Here is a 15,775-nt window from a genome sequence, read left to right as displayed (position 1 = left end):
ACAATTAAGATCCAAGACAAGCTTATTGGCAACTCGTCAACATTTCCAAATGGAGACAAGCTTCCAAAGCGCAGACAAAGTATTAAACCTAAACATTTCAAACAAGGAAAGCAAAAACCATTAATATAGTTAAACACAGTAATTAACAGTACGCGTGCATTACTGCGAGTTACGCTGAGTACGTCTCCGGCTCGGTCTGCTGCTAACTTACAGCTACACTGTTCCCCTCTGGAAACAATTCAGTCTTATTTACACAGCACAAAATGTCATCTCAACACATAAATAATATACTTCAATTCATTGAAATCATTCACACAGAGCTAATTCAAAAACTTTTTCCTAACTAAGGAAACCAACAATTTGCACAGAAGCTTCTCTTCAGTCCGATCCTCCATCCTGAGCGCAGGGCAGCTGGGGGCCGAGGGGACAGGAAAGGGGGCACCAGCCCCGGGATACCTGCTGAAAAAGAGAAACTCTGTTAGAAAAATATCCAACTGTGACATCTTTAAGACATGATGCAGAAATCTCAGCCCAATAATAAACAATAAATAAATGGATGGATGGATGGTCCAGTGTGTGGGTGGAAAATATCACCTTCAACAGCTGACGCGATGAAATGAAAACTGACGGCTTGGTGAACTCAGGAAGGAGTGAATAATGAGGTGAAAGCAGAGGAAGCTGAGGACCAACTCAAGGCCACTTTGGTGCTGCAAGTCTACATTTTTAGACAGGGACTGAATGTCTAAGGTTTGTTATGGTGTTTAGTCACATTTATTTCATTGTAAAAAGAAAGTACACATCCCTAAAATCCCATTATAGCATCAAGATGAGTTATTTTCTCATGTTTTCTTTAGATTTAAAGCGTGTACACCATGGATAAGAAGGCACTAGTTGTAGGAAGGCGCTGTTGGTCCGTTTCTCCAGCACCCTTCCCTGCGGTTTTTCCAGGGACAACTTGGGACAACTTTTTAAATGGGGATACAGAAGTTGTGGTCATTTGTGTGTGGTCACCCAAATGGTTTCCACTGTCTCTGTGTAAAGCCTGTTTGATCGCCTCTCATGGGGCACCTTAACCCTGAGGAACAGAAGGATAAGGCCGAGTCAGCTCAGGAGAGGAATTGGGATTTGGAATAAATAAAATCTCTCAGAATCAAATGCCTTTTGTGTCTTATATGAATGTGAACAATCCTTGTGTTACTGGGCTTATTCACATCTTATACCGAAACAAGGCCACGCTTTAACTACTTTTCCCTGTTTTTTTTTTCTTCCTTGTTATCCATTTCTTCAGTTAGCATCACCTTCATGACAGACAGATGTGCTGCTGCTGGGGCGGCTGAGTGCGCCTCAACATCACGTTTCTCTCAGAGACCCAACAGTAACTGCTTAGATGTTGTCCATTAACTGATCTGTCAGTTTTAAAAAATGTCTCCGGAGAAGGCGAGCTGTCCTTGTGGATCTGAGCGGATCTGGAGTGTGGGACATGAGCTGAGGCAGGGAAAGGAAAACCAGATTCAAGATTCATGTCTTCTAAATGAAGACTCCAAGTCAAAACAAAACATCAAATATGTGAACTGGGAATATGTCACATACAAACAATTGTAAATTTCTTAAGAAAAGTACGTTATTACATACATAAATATAGGATTTAAAAAAAGCGCTTACAATTATTTGGAGGCTTTTGTTTGTATGTCTTCACCGGAAGTGATATCTAATTGCGTGTCTGCTAGCTTGACAACCTCTTTGCATCTGTCTCTATACTTCCCTCTGGTGGCCATAAACTGTAACTACACCCTGAAAGTCAACATGAACATTGAAATGTGGGAAATCTTTATCAAATGAGGTTTTATTATGGAATAGAGCATTCATATTAATATTTTAACAACACTGTCATATTTAATTAAGATTATGAATGCTGAAGTTTTACCATAGCTTACATTTCTTATCATTACCCAGTGAAGATAGATAGATAGATAGATAGATAGATAGATAGATAGATAGAAAGTAATTTTGTTAATATGATGAAGGCACCAGCTGCAGTCCACGGATTCTGTCTTTATACTGTGAGCAGGGCGTTTCTGCCCTCTAGTGGCCACAAATGGTATCTCACTGTTTTATCAGTCTGAGCTATCTCACAAATCTTACTTTGATTGTTGGTCTCTATCCTGAAAGAAATGATGATTTGATTCCTTAAAGAATAAAAACTGGAAGTCTAAAGAGATTTGAACCCATGATGATTCCAACCCCAGGCAGCATCCCATCATCCTGAGCTACTCTTTCTGAGAAACTTTGTTGAACTTTAAAAGTGCTGTGATCATAGTTTCCACATTCTCTGAGGTTCAAAGCTTTCAGCCAACAGCCTGAGCTGTTCAACTACACACTGAAAGGTAGAATCCTAAAGTTTCTCTTTTCATTTTGGCTTCAAAAGTCCCAGCCTCCTCTGAGCTGAACAACCTGCCCTTCCTTTTCTAAAAGCCATCAGCATCCGAAGTTGAACCCCCTCCCTCTGTTTCCCGAAGCTGCTCTGTGTCTGCCTGAACCACCAAACCACAGCTTCAGCCTCCTTTCTGAGCTGGTTCCATTCTTCTGTTCGGATGCTGAACTGCAGAGTTTATTTCTTCAAGAGCTTTGATCCCTCATCTTGACAAACTAAAAGCTGCTCAGTAACAGTTTGAGCCATTAAATCAGAGAATGAAACTTTAACCAACTTAACGATTTCACTCTTTACTTTGGCCTTGCTTGTGCTGCTTTCTTTGCACTTTTTACCTGAGACTGATGACTACAGACTCTATCTTTTAGATTTCCAACATGTTTCCTGTGAAGCAGCTTTGCTCATCAACAGTCTTTGGTTTGTTCAGCTGCTTGGTGTTGGGTTGGGACTGTTCTGTCTCATGCTCTGTATCCAAATAAAGTCTCTGACTTGTTGGTTTCCAAATTTAAAGACTGATCAAAATTGAGTGGAACCTGGAAAAGGCTTGAACTGTCCATCTGCCTTTTCAAGCTGCTCTCTAACAGACAGAGCTGTTCTTCCTGACAGCAAACTAGTCTTTCTTGAAGCTTTTGTATCTTTGGTTTTCAGATTTGGCCTTTAAAATGGAACTGATTCATATGAAACCTCAGCAGCTCCTCGTGAGATCGACCAAACTCATCACTCGTGAATCCGTCACACGCTCAGATCCGGAAGGACAGCTCGCCTTCTGCGAAGACATTTTCTAATCTGACAGTTCAGTTAATGAGCAACATCTAAGCAGTATTTATTTACATTCAGTCACTCGTAAATAGTAAGTAATACAAATCTACGCTGTTATCAGGTCAAATTGCTTTATATTACATCTGTTAATAGAATTTTATTTTTGAAAGGCACCACCGGAAGTGTCAGTCATTTGTAATATCTCTAGCTTTACTTTTTCTGTAGATACCATTTGTGGCCAGTAGAGGGCAGAAACGCCCTGCGCACAGCAGAGGCTCTGAATCGGCTCTCTATAAACGGCTCTGGCTCACAGTATAAAGACTGAATCTGTGGACAAAATGACTTTGGAACAGATTTCACTCCATTTCAGACACAACGGGAGAACAATGCTTTCAGTAAAACATTCAAACTGACAAAGTACAACAATCTTTACGAGAAGTTTCATCCTTAAAGGTTTTTACCAGTTAATGTGCAGGTTTGAAACTGGTCCTACTTTACATCTTTTCATTGTAGTAAGCTCTATTCCCTAATGGTTTCCACTGTCTCTGTGTAAAGCCTGTTTGATCGCCTCTCATGGGGCACCTTAACCCTGAGGAACAGAAGGATAAGGCCGAGTCAGCTCAGGAGAGGAATTGGGATTTGGAATAAATAAAATCTCTCAGAATCGAATGCCTTTTGTGTCTTGTATGAATGTGAACAATCCTTGTGTTACTGGGCTTATTCACATCTTATACCGAAACAAGGCCACGCTTTAACTACTTTTCCCTGTTTTTTTTTTCTTCCTTGTTATCCGTTTCTTCAGTTAGTGACGTCACCTTCATGACAGACAGATGTTCTGCTGCTGGGGCGGCTGAGTGCGCCTCAACATCACGTTTCTCTCAGAGACCCAACAGTAACTGCTTAGATGTTGTCCATCAACTGAACTGTCAGATTAAAAAAATGTCTCCGGAGAAGGCGAGCTGTGCTTGTGGATCTGAGCGGATCTGGAGTGTGGGACATGAGCTGAGGCAGGAAAAGGAAAACCAGATTCAAGATTCATGTCTTCTAAATGAAGACTCCAAGTCAAAACAAAACATCAAATATGTATACTGGGAATATCTTATATAAAAAAATTGTAAATTTCTTAAGAAAAGTACGTTATTACATACATAAATATAGGATAAAAAAAAGCCCTTACAATTATTTGGGAGGCTTTTATTTGTATGTCCTCACCGGAAGTGATATCTAATTGCGTATCTGCTAGCTTGACAACCTCTTTGCATCTGTCTCTATACTTCCCTCTGGTGGCCATAAACTGTAACTACACCCTGAAAGTCAGCATGAACATTGAAATGTGGGAAATCTTTATCAAATGAGGTTTTATGATGGAAGAGAGCATTCATATTAATATTTTAACAACACTGTCATATTTAGTTAAGATTATGAATGCTGAAGTTTTACCATAGCTTACATTTCTTATCATTACTCAGTGAAGAAAGATAGATAGATAGATAGATAGATAGATAGATAGATAGATAGATAGATAGATAGATAGATAGATGATCTGCTATGTTACACATGCATGATTCTATGATCTGTAAAGTCTCATCCTTAAAGTGCTTATGAAACGAATTTTAATTGTTGGAATTTCACAGTTTTTGCTGCTGATTCTAAAGGTTCCAAGCCTTGCGATTAAAATGAGATATTGTCTGGATAATAATTTATCCGGGAAGTCATGTTAAAACGGGCTCAAAAGGAGCCACATTTTGTCTTTTTTTGCGAATTCTTTTTTTAATGCGTGACGTCATAGGGTTGACACAGCAGTTCTCGTAGTCTAACTGTAATGGTGGCGTCTATGGCTAGGACATCAAAGCACGGCAGAAAATATTGTGTTGCTGGAGGGCCAAATGGTGTTAGTTGCAAAAATAGCAGCTTCACTGAAGGCATCTCTCTGCACATGTTTCCCAAACCAAAAACTACTGGAACTGAGGCTGACAAGGAGAAGGCAAAGACAAGAGCACGGTGGATACAGTTTGTACGGAGGCATCGTCGTGATTTTGAAGTGTCCTCAACATCCGTGTTGTGCTCCGTACATTTCCATCAGAACTGTTTCACTAAAAATGTGGAGATCGCGGGAATGGTTGGGAATAGGAGACGTCTTTTAGCTGAAGCTGTTCCAACTATTGACATTGCTGGACCTGGTGTGCCGACGGAGACTGTCCCTGCTCGAACTACTGCTCGGGCGCGAAGACAGGTGAGTCTGAAATTTCCAGATCGGACATAATTGGACTTGTTTTTTTTATATATAATAATGTTCGCTTACTGTTCGCTTCTGAGAGGCAAGTGTCGACCACTGCTATTGGCTGAGAGCACGGTGGATCGTATCACAGCGTGCTGCCGCCTGCCGATAGCTGCACCTGAATTGCTGCTCGGAAGCAGGGGACTGCTCGCTTTGCTCTTCGGTCTACACACATATCCAGCTAGAATTGCTGTCTGGTCTCTCCGGTGATTGCGCCGGCTACGACATCCGAGGCTCCGTGGATTACTCCTACCGATGGCTGCTGTCAGTCGTGGCGAGGCCGGGTGCCCATCTCCCTGCCGCCGACCCGTGAGGATCCGCAGATGGGGCCGCGCACTGGAGGATCTCCGACCCGTTAATCCACGCCATTGTTTATTAAGCTTACATTAAAACCATGTTATTATCACATACGGTTTTTTTAAGTGGCTGGATTTCAAAGTGCCCCTTCGTTATGTTTCAACGTGTAAAAGACAGCGCAGCAGCCTGCCATATCTGCGAAACCGGCATGTTCAAATCTTTTCCAGTTTACCACAGCAAACATACACTATTGTGTCATTTGATTGATAGCATCTTAATAATAATCAGCGTGTAGTAGGAGCGATGGCTGTTTTGTGCCGCCGATCCTGTGCCGAAAATGGTAACTTTCTTTCATTTTCATTACCCATACGGGAGGTGCAGAGAGCCTCTACAATATAGATATTAAATCGATTTGTGTGGCTTAAATTCAACGAAAGTTTTTCCACATAATGTTAGAGGTGTGTTCTTTCGACCTGCTGATGTTTGTATCAGAATTTTGGTTCCTTTATGAGATATAAGTCCATCAAATGTATGTTATTTTCGCAGCCAGCCATACTAGCAAATAAGGGAGTCAACCCTATGACGTCACGGTCACGTGGCCAATTTCGCACCAAAGGCCACATAATTCACACTTTTAAATGGCCGTTTTAACAAGTTATGCCCGGAAAATTTAGTTCAAGTTGGATTGATGGTTTTAGAAAAAGACAAAAATTTCATTTGAATGATAGATGAACATTAGTTTCAGTGCATCTTTAAAGATTTTTACCAGTTACGGTGGAGGTTCGAAACTGGTCCTACTTTACATATTTTCATTGTAGTAAGCTCTGTTCCCTCTCTGACAGAAAGCCCATGCTCTGATCGATCGATCGATCGATCGATCTATCTATCTATCTATCTATCTATCTATCTATCTATCTATCTATCTATGGGGGGGTGACTGATCTATCATCATACACCCGCGCTCCTTTAGTTTCACCCAAAACATTTAGATTTAACATTTAGATTTAGATTTAGCATTTAAATTTAACATTTACATTTACATTTACATTTACATTTAACATTTAGATTTACATTTACATTTACATTTACATTTACATTTACATTTAACATTTAACATTTAGATTTAGATTTTGATTTAGCATTTAAATTTAACATTTAACATTTAGATTTCAATATTTAAAATATCTCTAAGTTGACAAATATTGTTGTAAATGTGCAAAAAAGTGAAGCTCAAAAATTCACACGTTTTTTAAACATTGTTTGAAGCTAAATATTGCTGTAATTTTCAGCGTGAGCCGCTTTACAAACAGCACCCCATAGGCCCCAGCCGGGAGATGAACCTGGAACCCTCCCGCTGTGAGGCGACGGTGCTAACCACGATACCAACGTGGAGCCCACAAAAGAAAACCATTTCACATAATGAAATGAATCCCCTTCTGAACCACAACATATATGATAAGCTAACATGGCTTCTTTTAGCTTATTGGAAACACAAGTCACAGAAAACTAACAATCTGCTAGACTTTATGGACTTAAACACAATTAAGATCCAAGACACAAGCTTGAAGACTGAGAAAAATTTTGTGGAACCTGGAAAAGGCTTGAACTAAGTCCCTCTGCAGATCAGCAGGAACAGCTGAGAACAGGACTGAAACTAAACTTCACATTCCATGCAGATCAGTTTGGAAATGTACTGAAAGTAGTTTAATGAGGGGATGGTGCTGAGAGCTTCTTCCTCTCATCCTGTTCTCAGCTGTTCCTGCTGATCTGCAACAACTCACATCTGACTGAATATGTGTGGCTGCTCACTCTGACCACACTCCACATTACAATCAAACATGGAAACGTTGGGATGTCTTATGAGTGAGGACTTCATTGGAAATAAAACTGTCAAATATTCTGCTTAAACCTAAAAGGCAACCTGCACTTAAAACAAGTCAAAAGAACGATTTTGTGTGTGTGTGTAAATGATTAAGATAAAAAGAAACCAACAATACAGGAGGGTTTTTTTTATTCATGATTAACATTATATGCATAAAGAGCAGTGTTTGAACAGCTGTATACATAAAGGCAATAAATCAGTGTTTCATATTAGAAAGATATCATTGTTAAACCTTAAGGCAACATTCTCTTTAAACAGCCGATGCTCTGTTCCAGTGACCTTTATCAGTCTTTGTATAATGCATAAAATCAGTGACAAAAATAATGACACCTGCACACAAAAGAGTCAACTACAGAAATCAACTTATCAACGAATCTGTAAAAAACCACACCTGGCAAAGAAAACAGATTCCCTCAACTTCCATATTTAGATTGAACAAATTTGCTAAAAGAGAATTTAAAAATGTATTGTAACACTCCCATCCCAATAAGCACAGAATAAAATTCCAGTTAAAGTTCATTTAGGTGTGAAAGCGGGATAAAAGACAAATAAATGAATAGATGTATTGTTTAGGTTTCCAGTAGTTAAAGTATGACATGTATTTCTTAGTCTTCATGTACACTTAAAGTGTTCCATCATCTAATAAGCTTAATAAAAGCTCAGCTGCAGCCTAGTTTAACTTTGATTTGGTATATATGACTTGATTTTCCTTTATATTTAACACTTTTTTAATCGGCTTACCAACAGCCTTAGCTGTGTTCATTACCGCCTCTACAACCGAGTCTGATTTATCAGCTTCACAATACCCAGTATAACCTCCAGCTGCTGCTCCTCCAATAGCAGCAGCTCCTGCTACTATACCAGCTGCTATACCTGCTGCTGCAGTTCCTCCAGCTGCCCTTACCACTGCCACTGCTCCAGCTGTTCCCATTGCTTTCAATGCCAGGACAACTGCAGCAACCATCACAGGCACACCGAGCAGAGCTCCTAACAACGTTCCTGTTGTAATACCTGCAGCTTTCTTGAGAAAATTTAAGACATTTTTCTTTGCCCGACTCTTAATGTCTTCCTGTGACACATGTCCTGATGATGACTGAATGCGTCTTTCCTCCTCTTGAATTAGTCTGCTCACTGCTTGTAGCATTTCATTGGTGTAGAAACCTCCATTGTTTGTCTTCACCATCTCTGTTATTGTGTTGAGCAGATTTCCCACCTGGATCTGGTTGTTTCTGTATTCATGCTGCTGGTTGTTCCAGTATTTGTTGTCAACCACATGGCAGCGGCCTCCACATTTCTCCAGGAGATCACGCAGATCCTCATTTCCTCTCACAAACTCTTTAATCGCCATCCCTTCGGTGAGCTGATCACCGTGAGTGAAGACGACCACAGCATATTTGAAAGCTTCCTCAGAAAAAGTTTGTTTCATTTTAGAGACAACCTCTTTCTCGTGCTCTGTAAATTTCTCCACTTTAAGTATAATGAGAAAAGCATGAGGGCCAGGGGGGCACTCGGTGATGCACTTTGCTATCTCAGGTTTCAGGTCCTCTTCATTCTTGCGATTGTCAAAGAATCCAGGAGTGTCGATCAATGTGATGTTTCTTCCATTAACCTCTCTGGTTGCACTCTGACATTCACTTGTTTCAGAGTTTGCAGTGCCACCTATCTGAAACACTTTCTCTCCAAATATGGTTTCAGCCAGGCGGCTTTTCCCAACTCCAGTTTTCCCAAGTAGAACGATCCTTAGGTCTGCTGCAAGAAGACAGTAATGATTTCACATTATTACATCTTCAATTAAATACATTATACACACATACACACACATGTCCACTTGCATATCATCAGAGCAGTATTTGAGCAGATGAAGAAGCTTTTTGAACCCACACAGAAAGATTTCTTTCACGTCACCCTCCACGATTCCAAATCTTTTCTTGCTTCACTCTGATAATAACAACAGTAATATCGTCTCTTCCGACTTCCGGTTCACGACCGTGGAAAAAAAATCTCAAGCATGCACAGAACGCAAAATCTAATTCCCCACGTGCTTCACCCGTCTGCAAACACGTTTAAGTCTTAATCCGATCGCGAGTAATCCGATCCGATCCAATTTCTTGTCAGATTAAGGTGCCTACATGCACTTAATAACTCAGACTTATTGTAATTTAGCCAATTATCCGATCCTTTCAGAGCCATGTAACCCCACTGATCGTCTTCTTTTTGTGGGTATGGTGGTCCCGGAGTATTTCCTGTGCTCACAATATTAATTGTAATGTTCAAGTAGGATAGTTTGGACATTTTAGGGGTCTTGAAGACGTACATGTGTTGTACAGCAGACCCCAAAAGCCTGCAGTGTACATCGTGCTGATGTGCTTGTGTTTCTGTGTTTATAGGTGAGCAAAAATGATGGAGGAATTTAAAATGTTACAGGTATTTAAATGAGTGTCTGTGACTAACATTTATTTATAGAAATGTGATCTTCATGTAAGAGTTTTGAAAGTTAGATGCAATCCCTTGAATGAGCCTCACTAACCAGAAAGTCATGGGTGGAACCACTCATTTCCTGCTAGCATACGCGTTGTGTGAGTTTACAGTACATTATCAGTAATAATGTGTTTAGAGAGTTAGTTAAGTTGATATTTGTTCCATGCAAGCTTAATGGTGAGATATGTGCATGTGTCCTTTAGCAGATCTGAATAGCCTGCTGTGTGCTCTCCTATTTGAGTAAAGAAGTTGAGGCTCACATGCTAATTGTAAAATGTGTGATTAGTGTTTTTAAAGACAGTTTGTCTGTGTCTTTGGTTTTGCCTTCTGACATGTCAGCCTCTAACTGCCCCTCCTTTAAGTATTCATTCCTGCTTCCAGTGTTCGACACGCTCCACGAACCACAGCCCAACAGTGATCTACACTTTATTCCTGCCAACAAGTGTCTTAAGTTTCCACCGAGTTTGGTCCAAATGATTCTTTGGATGCAGCATTTTTACAGTGTTTTTATATATTTGTGTACAGTGTGTACAGTATTTTTCACACACACATTCAGTATGAACATTTCATAAAACAAATGAAATGTTCATTTGTTTTTTTTCAAACAGAAACATTATTCAAGAAGTTCCATCAATCTTGTATTTTATACATCATCAACATGAATCTGTTTGATCTACTAATTGTATTTGTGTTATCAGGGCAGCTCAGCTGACATATTGGTGTTGTGCATTTTATGTCTTTGAAAGTTTTTAATTTCAGACATTTTAGCTCTTCATGTTTTCAGTCATTCAACCCACAGATAAATATTCATTATCTCTACTCACCCGCCATGATTTTAGAAATCAAAGTGGAAATCTGTTGGAACTTGTTCTCTGCTCCGTTCTGTGCTGTGATTGTAGCTCGTCTGTTCAAATCACTTCCTCGAGATGCAATAACAGGGGAAAATAATGGTGTTTTAGAGGCGGAGCTAGTTTCAAACTGCCTCTGACAATGTTTTAACTCACAAAGACTTGAAACTTCCTCTAAATGTGGACAGAAAACATTACATGTAACATCAGGTCTTAATGGGTTCAAACATTTTCACCCTACAAAAGTATTTTTAGAGTTTGTGGATTTGTTTTTGGACTTTGTTTTGGTTTTGTGTGGATTTTTTCTGGGTTTTGTTTTGTGTTTCCTTGTATGTAATCATGTAGATTTCTCGTTTCACATCTCTCACCCATAGTTTCCTCAGCCTCCATGTTCAGGTCATTCACTCCACTCACTCACCTCTGTTCAGCTGCTACCTTTCACCAATCAGTTCTCAGTATTTAAGCTCTCTGTTCTCTCAGTCATTGTCAGATCCTTGCTGTTACAACCACTTGTTCCAGTTCTTGTTTCTAGTCTCTGATTAGTCTAATTTTTTTTTTTCATGTTTTGGCAGCATTTTTTAAAAAAATTTTATGTACTTCTGGTTTGGCCTCACTTTTTGTTTAAAATTTAAATAAATCAGTTCAGTTGCCTTCAACCTCCGATCATTTGCTGTATCTGTATTTAGGTCTTTCAAAAACACTGTACCTCAAACCATAACGAATATAAACTATAGCCTACTTTAGCAACTGCATGCAAAGCTGATATCAGTTTGAAATTACTTTTAAAGAAGCTTCAGTACAGCTTCGTTAAAATGGTATCCTCTAGTGTTGAGTGCACGCCCTGTTGAGTCACTGCCTGATCGGTATGTAACACCTACAGACTCCTGCACAGGAACAGGGACATGTCTGGTGTCAACTGTAAAGCCCTAGGTAGGGACAAGATCAGAACTTTTCGGCATTGTCTGCAAGCTCAGGCTTTGCACCAGGCATGAGCTGCAGCGGTGTGAACCTTGGCCCTAAATGGGCTCTGACACTGTCCCAGCAAGAAATGTGATTAAACATGTGTGGTGAATGATGGTGGAGCCAGAAATAGCTGAAGTGAGCCTTTTGCATCCTAAGCCAGATTCAGTAACCTCCTGGAAGGAAAAAGTGTAGCCTGTTGGGTCCAGGTGTGGAGAGATTCTACTGTCACAGTCCATATTACCAAGAAGAAGTGTCAGATCCAACCCAGGGAGCAAAAAGGTGTGAGGCACACAGGTGTTAGAACCTAAATGTTTATTATGTACAAACTAAAAGCAGTGCCATGTGCTGGACAAACAAGAAACAGAGCTGAGCAGAAACCATGAAAGCGCAGGGAGTGCTAAAACAGTGATCTGGAGAATAAGGAAAACTAAATAAATGTACGACAGAAACTGAACTAAGCCAAAAAAAACACCAACAAACCAAGAACAATCCAACTAAACCAGTAAAACAAGTTCAGTGAAACAAAAGCCACAACACGAACTTCATGACGGAAAACCCACAGACCGTGACAGATAAGCAGTTTGATGTGGGACATGATGTGATGCTTGTTCACTGTAAAACACCCGATTCCTATCATCCAGGATTTTAAACACATCTTTTCCTACTGCAACAGGCCCTATGACAAAACCTTCAACATTGTTGTCCATAATAAGAATATAATATCAATGGAATATGTTTTGTAAAACACCAGCTCCAGCTTTTCATGCCTTTTTGGGATAGAGCAAGATTTTCACAAGTCAAAAAAGAGGCACTTTTTATCTTTGTTTTTAATGGCAACACAGAAACTCCATGAAATGGAGTTACAGAAGTAAAACAATAAACAGTAAGACCTTTGGGTCAAAGATGTGCTGAAATAACAAGCTGCAGGAACAAAACAAATTCAGATAAAGATTTGTTTTATAAAAAAGCTTGATTAACTTTATGAGTGAAAAAGGTTACAGCTAACCTGTGAAAACCCAAATTAACCATATAAAACACCTGAAGGCTGAAGTTATAAGTGAACACTTCAGTTATTAAAAATGAGTACGTGTTGACTTGGTTAACCACTGTTTTTAGCTGTTACGGAATCATTTGGAAACTTGCCGTCTACTTACAGCAGCAGAATATGGATGTGGAAATGACTCCAAAGAAACTACACAGTCTACGGCATCGTTACAAGGAATTTATGAAAAGGCTGCACCCTGTAATAGCTTTGAGATGAGAGAAGTAGATATGAAGGTGCTTTAACTGGTGTCGACAACCATGGAAAAGAAAAAATTTGAACGCTTAACAAAAGCTTAACCTCCATGTTGTCAAAATACAAATCACAAAAGTGACTGCAGCACTTTGACTTGTACTTTGATTTTCTGCTGGCTTGGCCTGTTGGTTGGCCATTCTCAAGCAGTGCTGTGAGTCCAACATCTGACCATGAAAAACTATCAGGTGCTCTGAGGTCAGTACAAAATGCTACAAATTTAAAATCTGCTTAAGAATAGGTATCCATATTTCCCGTCCCAGAGTTGATGTTTGCTATGTTTTGTCTTCCATGTCATACTATCTCCTGCAACACAAAAACACCTTATCGACACGTTAACGAGGTTTAATAAGTTGATTCTTTGCAAAAGGGGACTCCTGTGGATGTTTCATCAGTCAATGGTTTACAACGTGGTGTGCTGGGGGGCATTATATCCAAGAAGGACAAATCCAGGCTGGACAAACTGATCAGGCAGGCTGGCGCTGTGGTTGGCCTGAAGCTGGACTCTCTGAGAAGAGGACTATGGACAAACTATTGGACATTATAGACAAAGCCAGTCACACTCTGCACACCGTCTTCAGTGAACAGAGGAGCCTATTCAGTGACAGACTCGTCCTTCCCAAGTGTAGGACCAATAGACTCAAAAACTCCTTTGTCCCTCACTTTATCAGACTGTACAACTCCTCTTTGGGGGGGGGGGGGGGGGGGGTATCAGGGGGTAGACAATGGGAAGGAGCACTAGAACTAGCTGGATAAAGGATTTCTTTATTTTATTTCTTTATTTTATTATTATCAAACTTTGTATGTATAATTTTTATCCTATTTTTTTTTTTTTCTGTAATGGTGCTGCTGGAATCTTAATATCCCCGAGGGAACCTCCCAAAGGGATCAATAAAGTTCTATCTCATCTAAACTAATTCTTTAAGAGTTAATGCTTTCACCAAACCCAATAAAAGTTCAATCTGTCTGCCTAAAACTGCTGATCTTTTTTCTTTTATTCTTAGATTATCGATACAATTAATTCCAATTGTGGAATTGCCTGAATATAAACTATAACAACAAATTAGTCATCATAACAAGGAGACTGTTACATTAGCATACATTACAAACATTAGCCTATAGGGCCTGCACGGTGGTGTGGTGGTTAGCACCATCGCCTCACAGCGAGAGGGCTCCAGGTTCAACTTCCGGCTGGGGCCTTTCTGAGTTTGCTTGTTCTCCCCGTGTATGCATGGGTTCTCTCTGGGTACTCCAGCTTCCTCCCACCATCCAAAAATATGCATGTTAGGTTAATTGGTGTCTCTGAAAATTGTCCCTAGGAATGAGTATGAGTGTGTGGTTGTTTGTCTCGTTTGTCTCTGTGTGGCCCTGTGATGGACTGGCGGCCTGTCCAGGGTGTACCCTGCATCTTGCCCGATGACAGCTGGGATAGGCTCCAGCTCCTCCCCCACATGAGCTGAGGCAGGAAAAGGAAAACCAGATTCAAGATTCATGTCTTCTAAATGAAGACTCCAAGTCAAAACAAAACATCAAATATGTATACTGGGAATATCTTATATAAAAAAAATTGTAAATTTCTTAAGAAAAGTACGTTATTATATACATAAATATAGGATAAAAAAAAAGCGCTTACAATTATTTAGGGGCTTTTGTTTGTACGTCTTCACCGGAAGTGATATCTAATTGCGTATCTGCTAGCTTGACAACCTCTTTGCATCTGTCTCTATACTTCCCTCTGGTTGCCATAAACTGTAACTACTCCCTGAAAGTCAGCATGAACATTGAAATGTGGGAAATCTTTATCAAATGAAGTTTAATTATGGAAGAGAGCATTCATATTAATATTTTAACAACACTGTCATATTTAATTAAGATTATGAATGCTGAAGTTTTACCACAGCTTACATTTCTTATCATTACCCAGTGAACATAGATAGAAAGATAGATAGATAGATAGATAGATAGATAGATAGATAGATAGATAGATAGATAGATAGATAGATAGATAGATAGATAGATAGATAGATAGATAGATAGATAGATAGATCAGAGCATGGGCTTTCTGTCAGAGAGGAAACAGAGCTTACGACAATGAAAAGATATAAAGTAGGACCAGTTTCAAACCTGCACAGTAACTGGTAAAAACCTTTAAGGATTAAACTTCTCGTAAAGATTGTTGTACTTTGTCAGTTTGAATGTTTTACTGAAAGCATTGTTGTCCCGTTGTGTCTGAAATGGAGTAAAATCTGTTACAAAGTCATTTTGTTAATAAGATGAAGGCACCAGCTGCAGTCCACAGATTCAGTCTTCTTACTGTGAGCAGGGCGTTTCTGCCCTCTAGTGGCCACAAATGGTATCTCACTGTTTTATCAGTCTGAGCTATCTGCCCTTTAACACTTTCTCACAAACCTTAGATTCCTTAAAGAATAAAAACTGGAAGCCTATAGAGAATTTGAGGGAATTGAACCCATGATGATTCCAACCCCAAGCAGCATTCCATCCTGAGCTACTCTTTCTGAGCACCTTTGTTGAACTTTAAAAGTGCTTT

General features: G+C 39.7%; 1 protein-coding gene across 2 annotated transcripts; it reads right to left on the bottom strand.

Annotated features, from left to right (window-relative positions):
* Positions 1-7,756: 7,756 nt before the first annotated feature.
* On the bottom strand, positions 7,757-11,044 carry LOC142369251 (GTPase IMAP family member 7-like). 2 transcript variants are annotated; one of them, XM_075451569.1, is made up of 2 exons: positions 10,947-11,044; positions 7,757-9,393 (listed from the first exon to the last, which is right to left on the bottom strand). In XM_075451569.1, the coding sequence occupies exons 1-2, from the start codon at positions 10,951-10,953 to the stop codon at positions 8,315-8,317; spliced, it is 1,086 nt and encodes a 361-aa protein (XP_075307684.1). In that variant the 5' UTR covers positions 10,954-11,044; the 3' UTR covers positions 7,757-8,314. The 2 variants fall into 2 exon arrangements, with proteins under 2 accessions (XP_075307684.1, XP_075307685.1); XM_075451570.1 differs by having other exon boundaries at positions 7,757-9,390.
* Between the last annotated feature and the right edge of the window lie 4,731 nt (positions 11,045-15,775).

The sequence above is a fragment of the Odontesthes bonariensis genome, chromosome 19 (assembly GCF_027942865.1).
Source record: "Odontesthes bonariensis isolate fOdoBon6 chromosome 19, fOdoBon6.hap1, whole genome shotgun sequence".
In the NCBI taxonomy this organism is placed as follows: domain Eukaryota; kingdom Metazoa; phylum Chordata; class Actinopteri; order Atheriniformes; family Atherinopsidae; genus Odontesthes; species Odontesthes bonariensis.
This window is presented reverse-complemented; position numbering and strand designations above follow the sequence as displayed.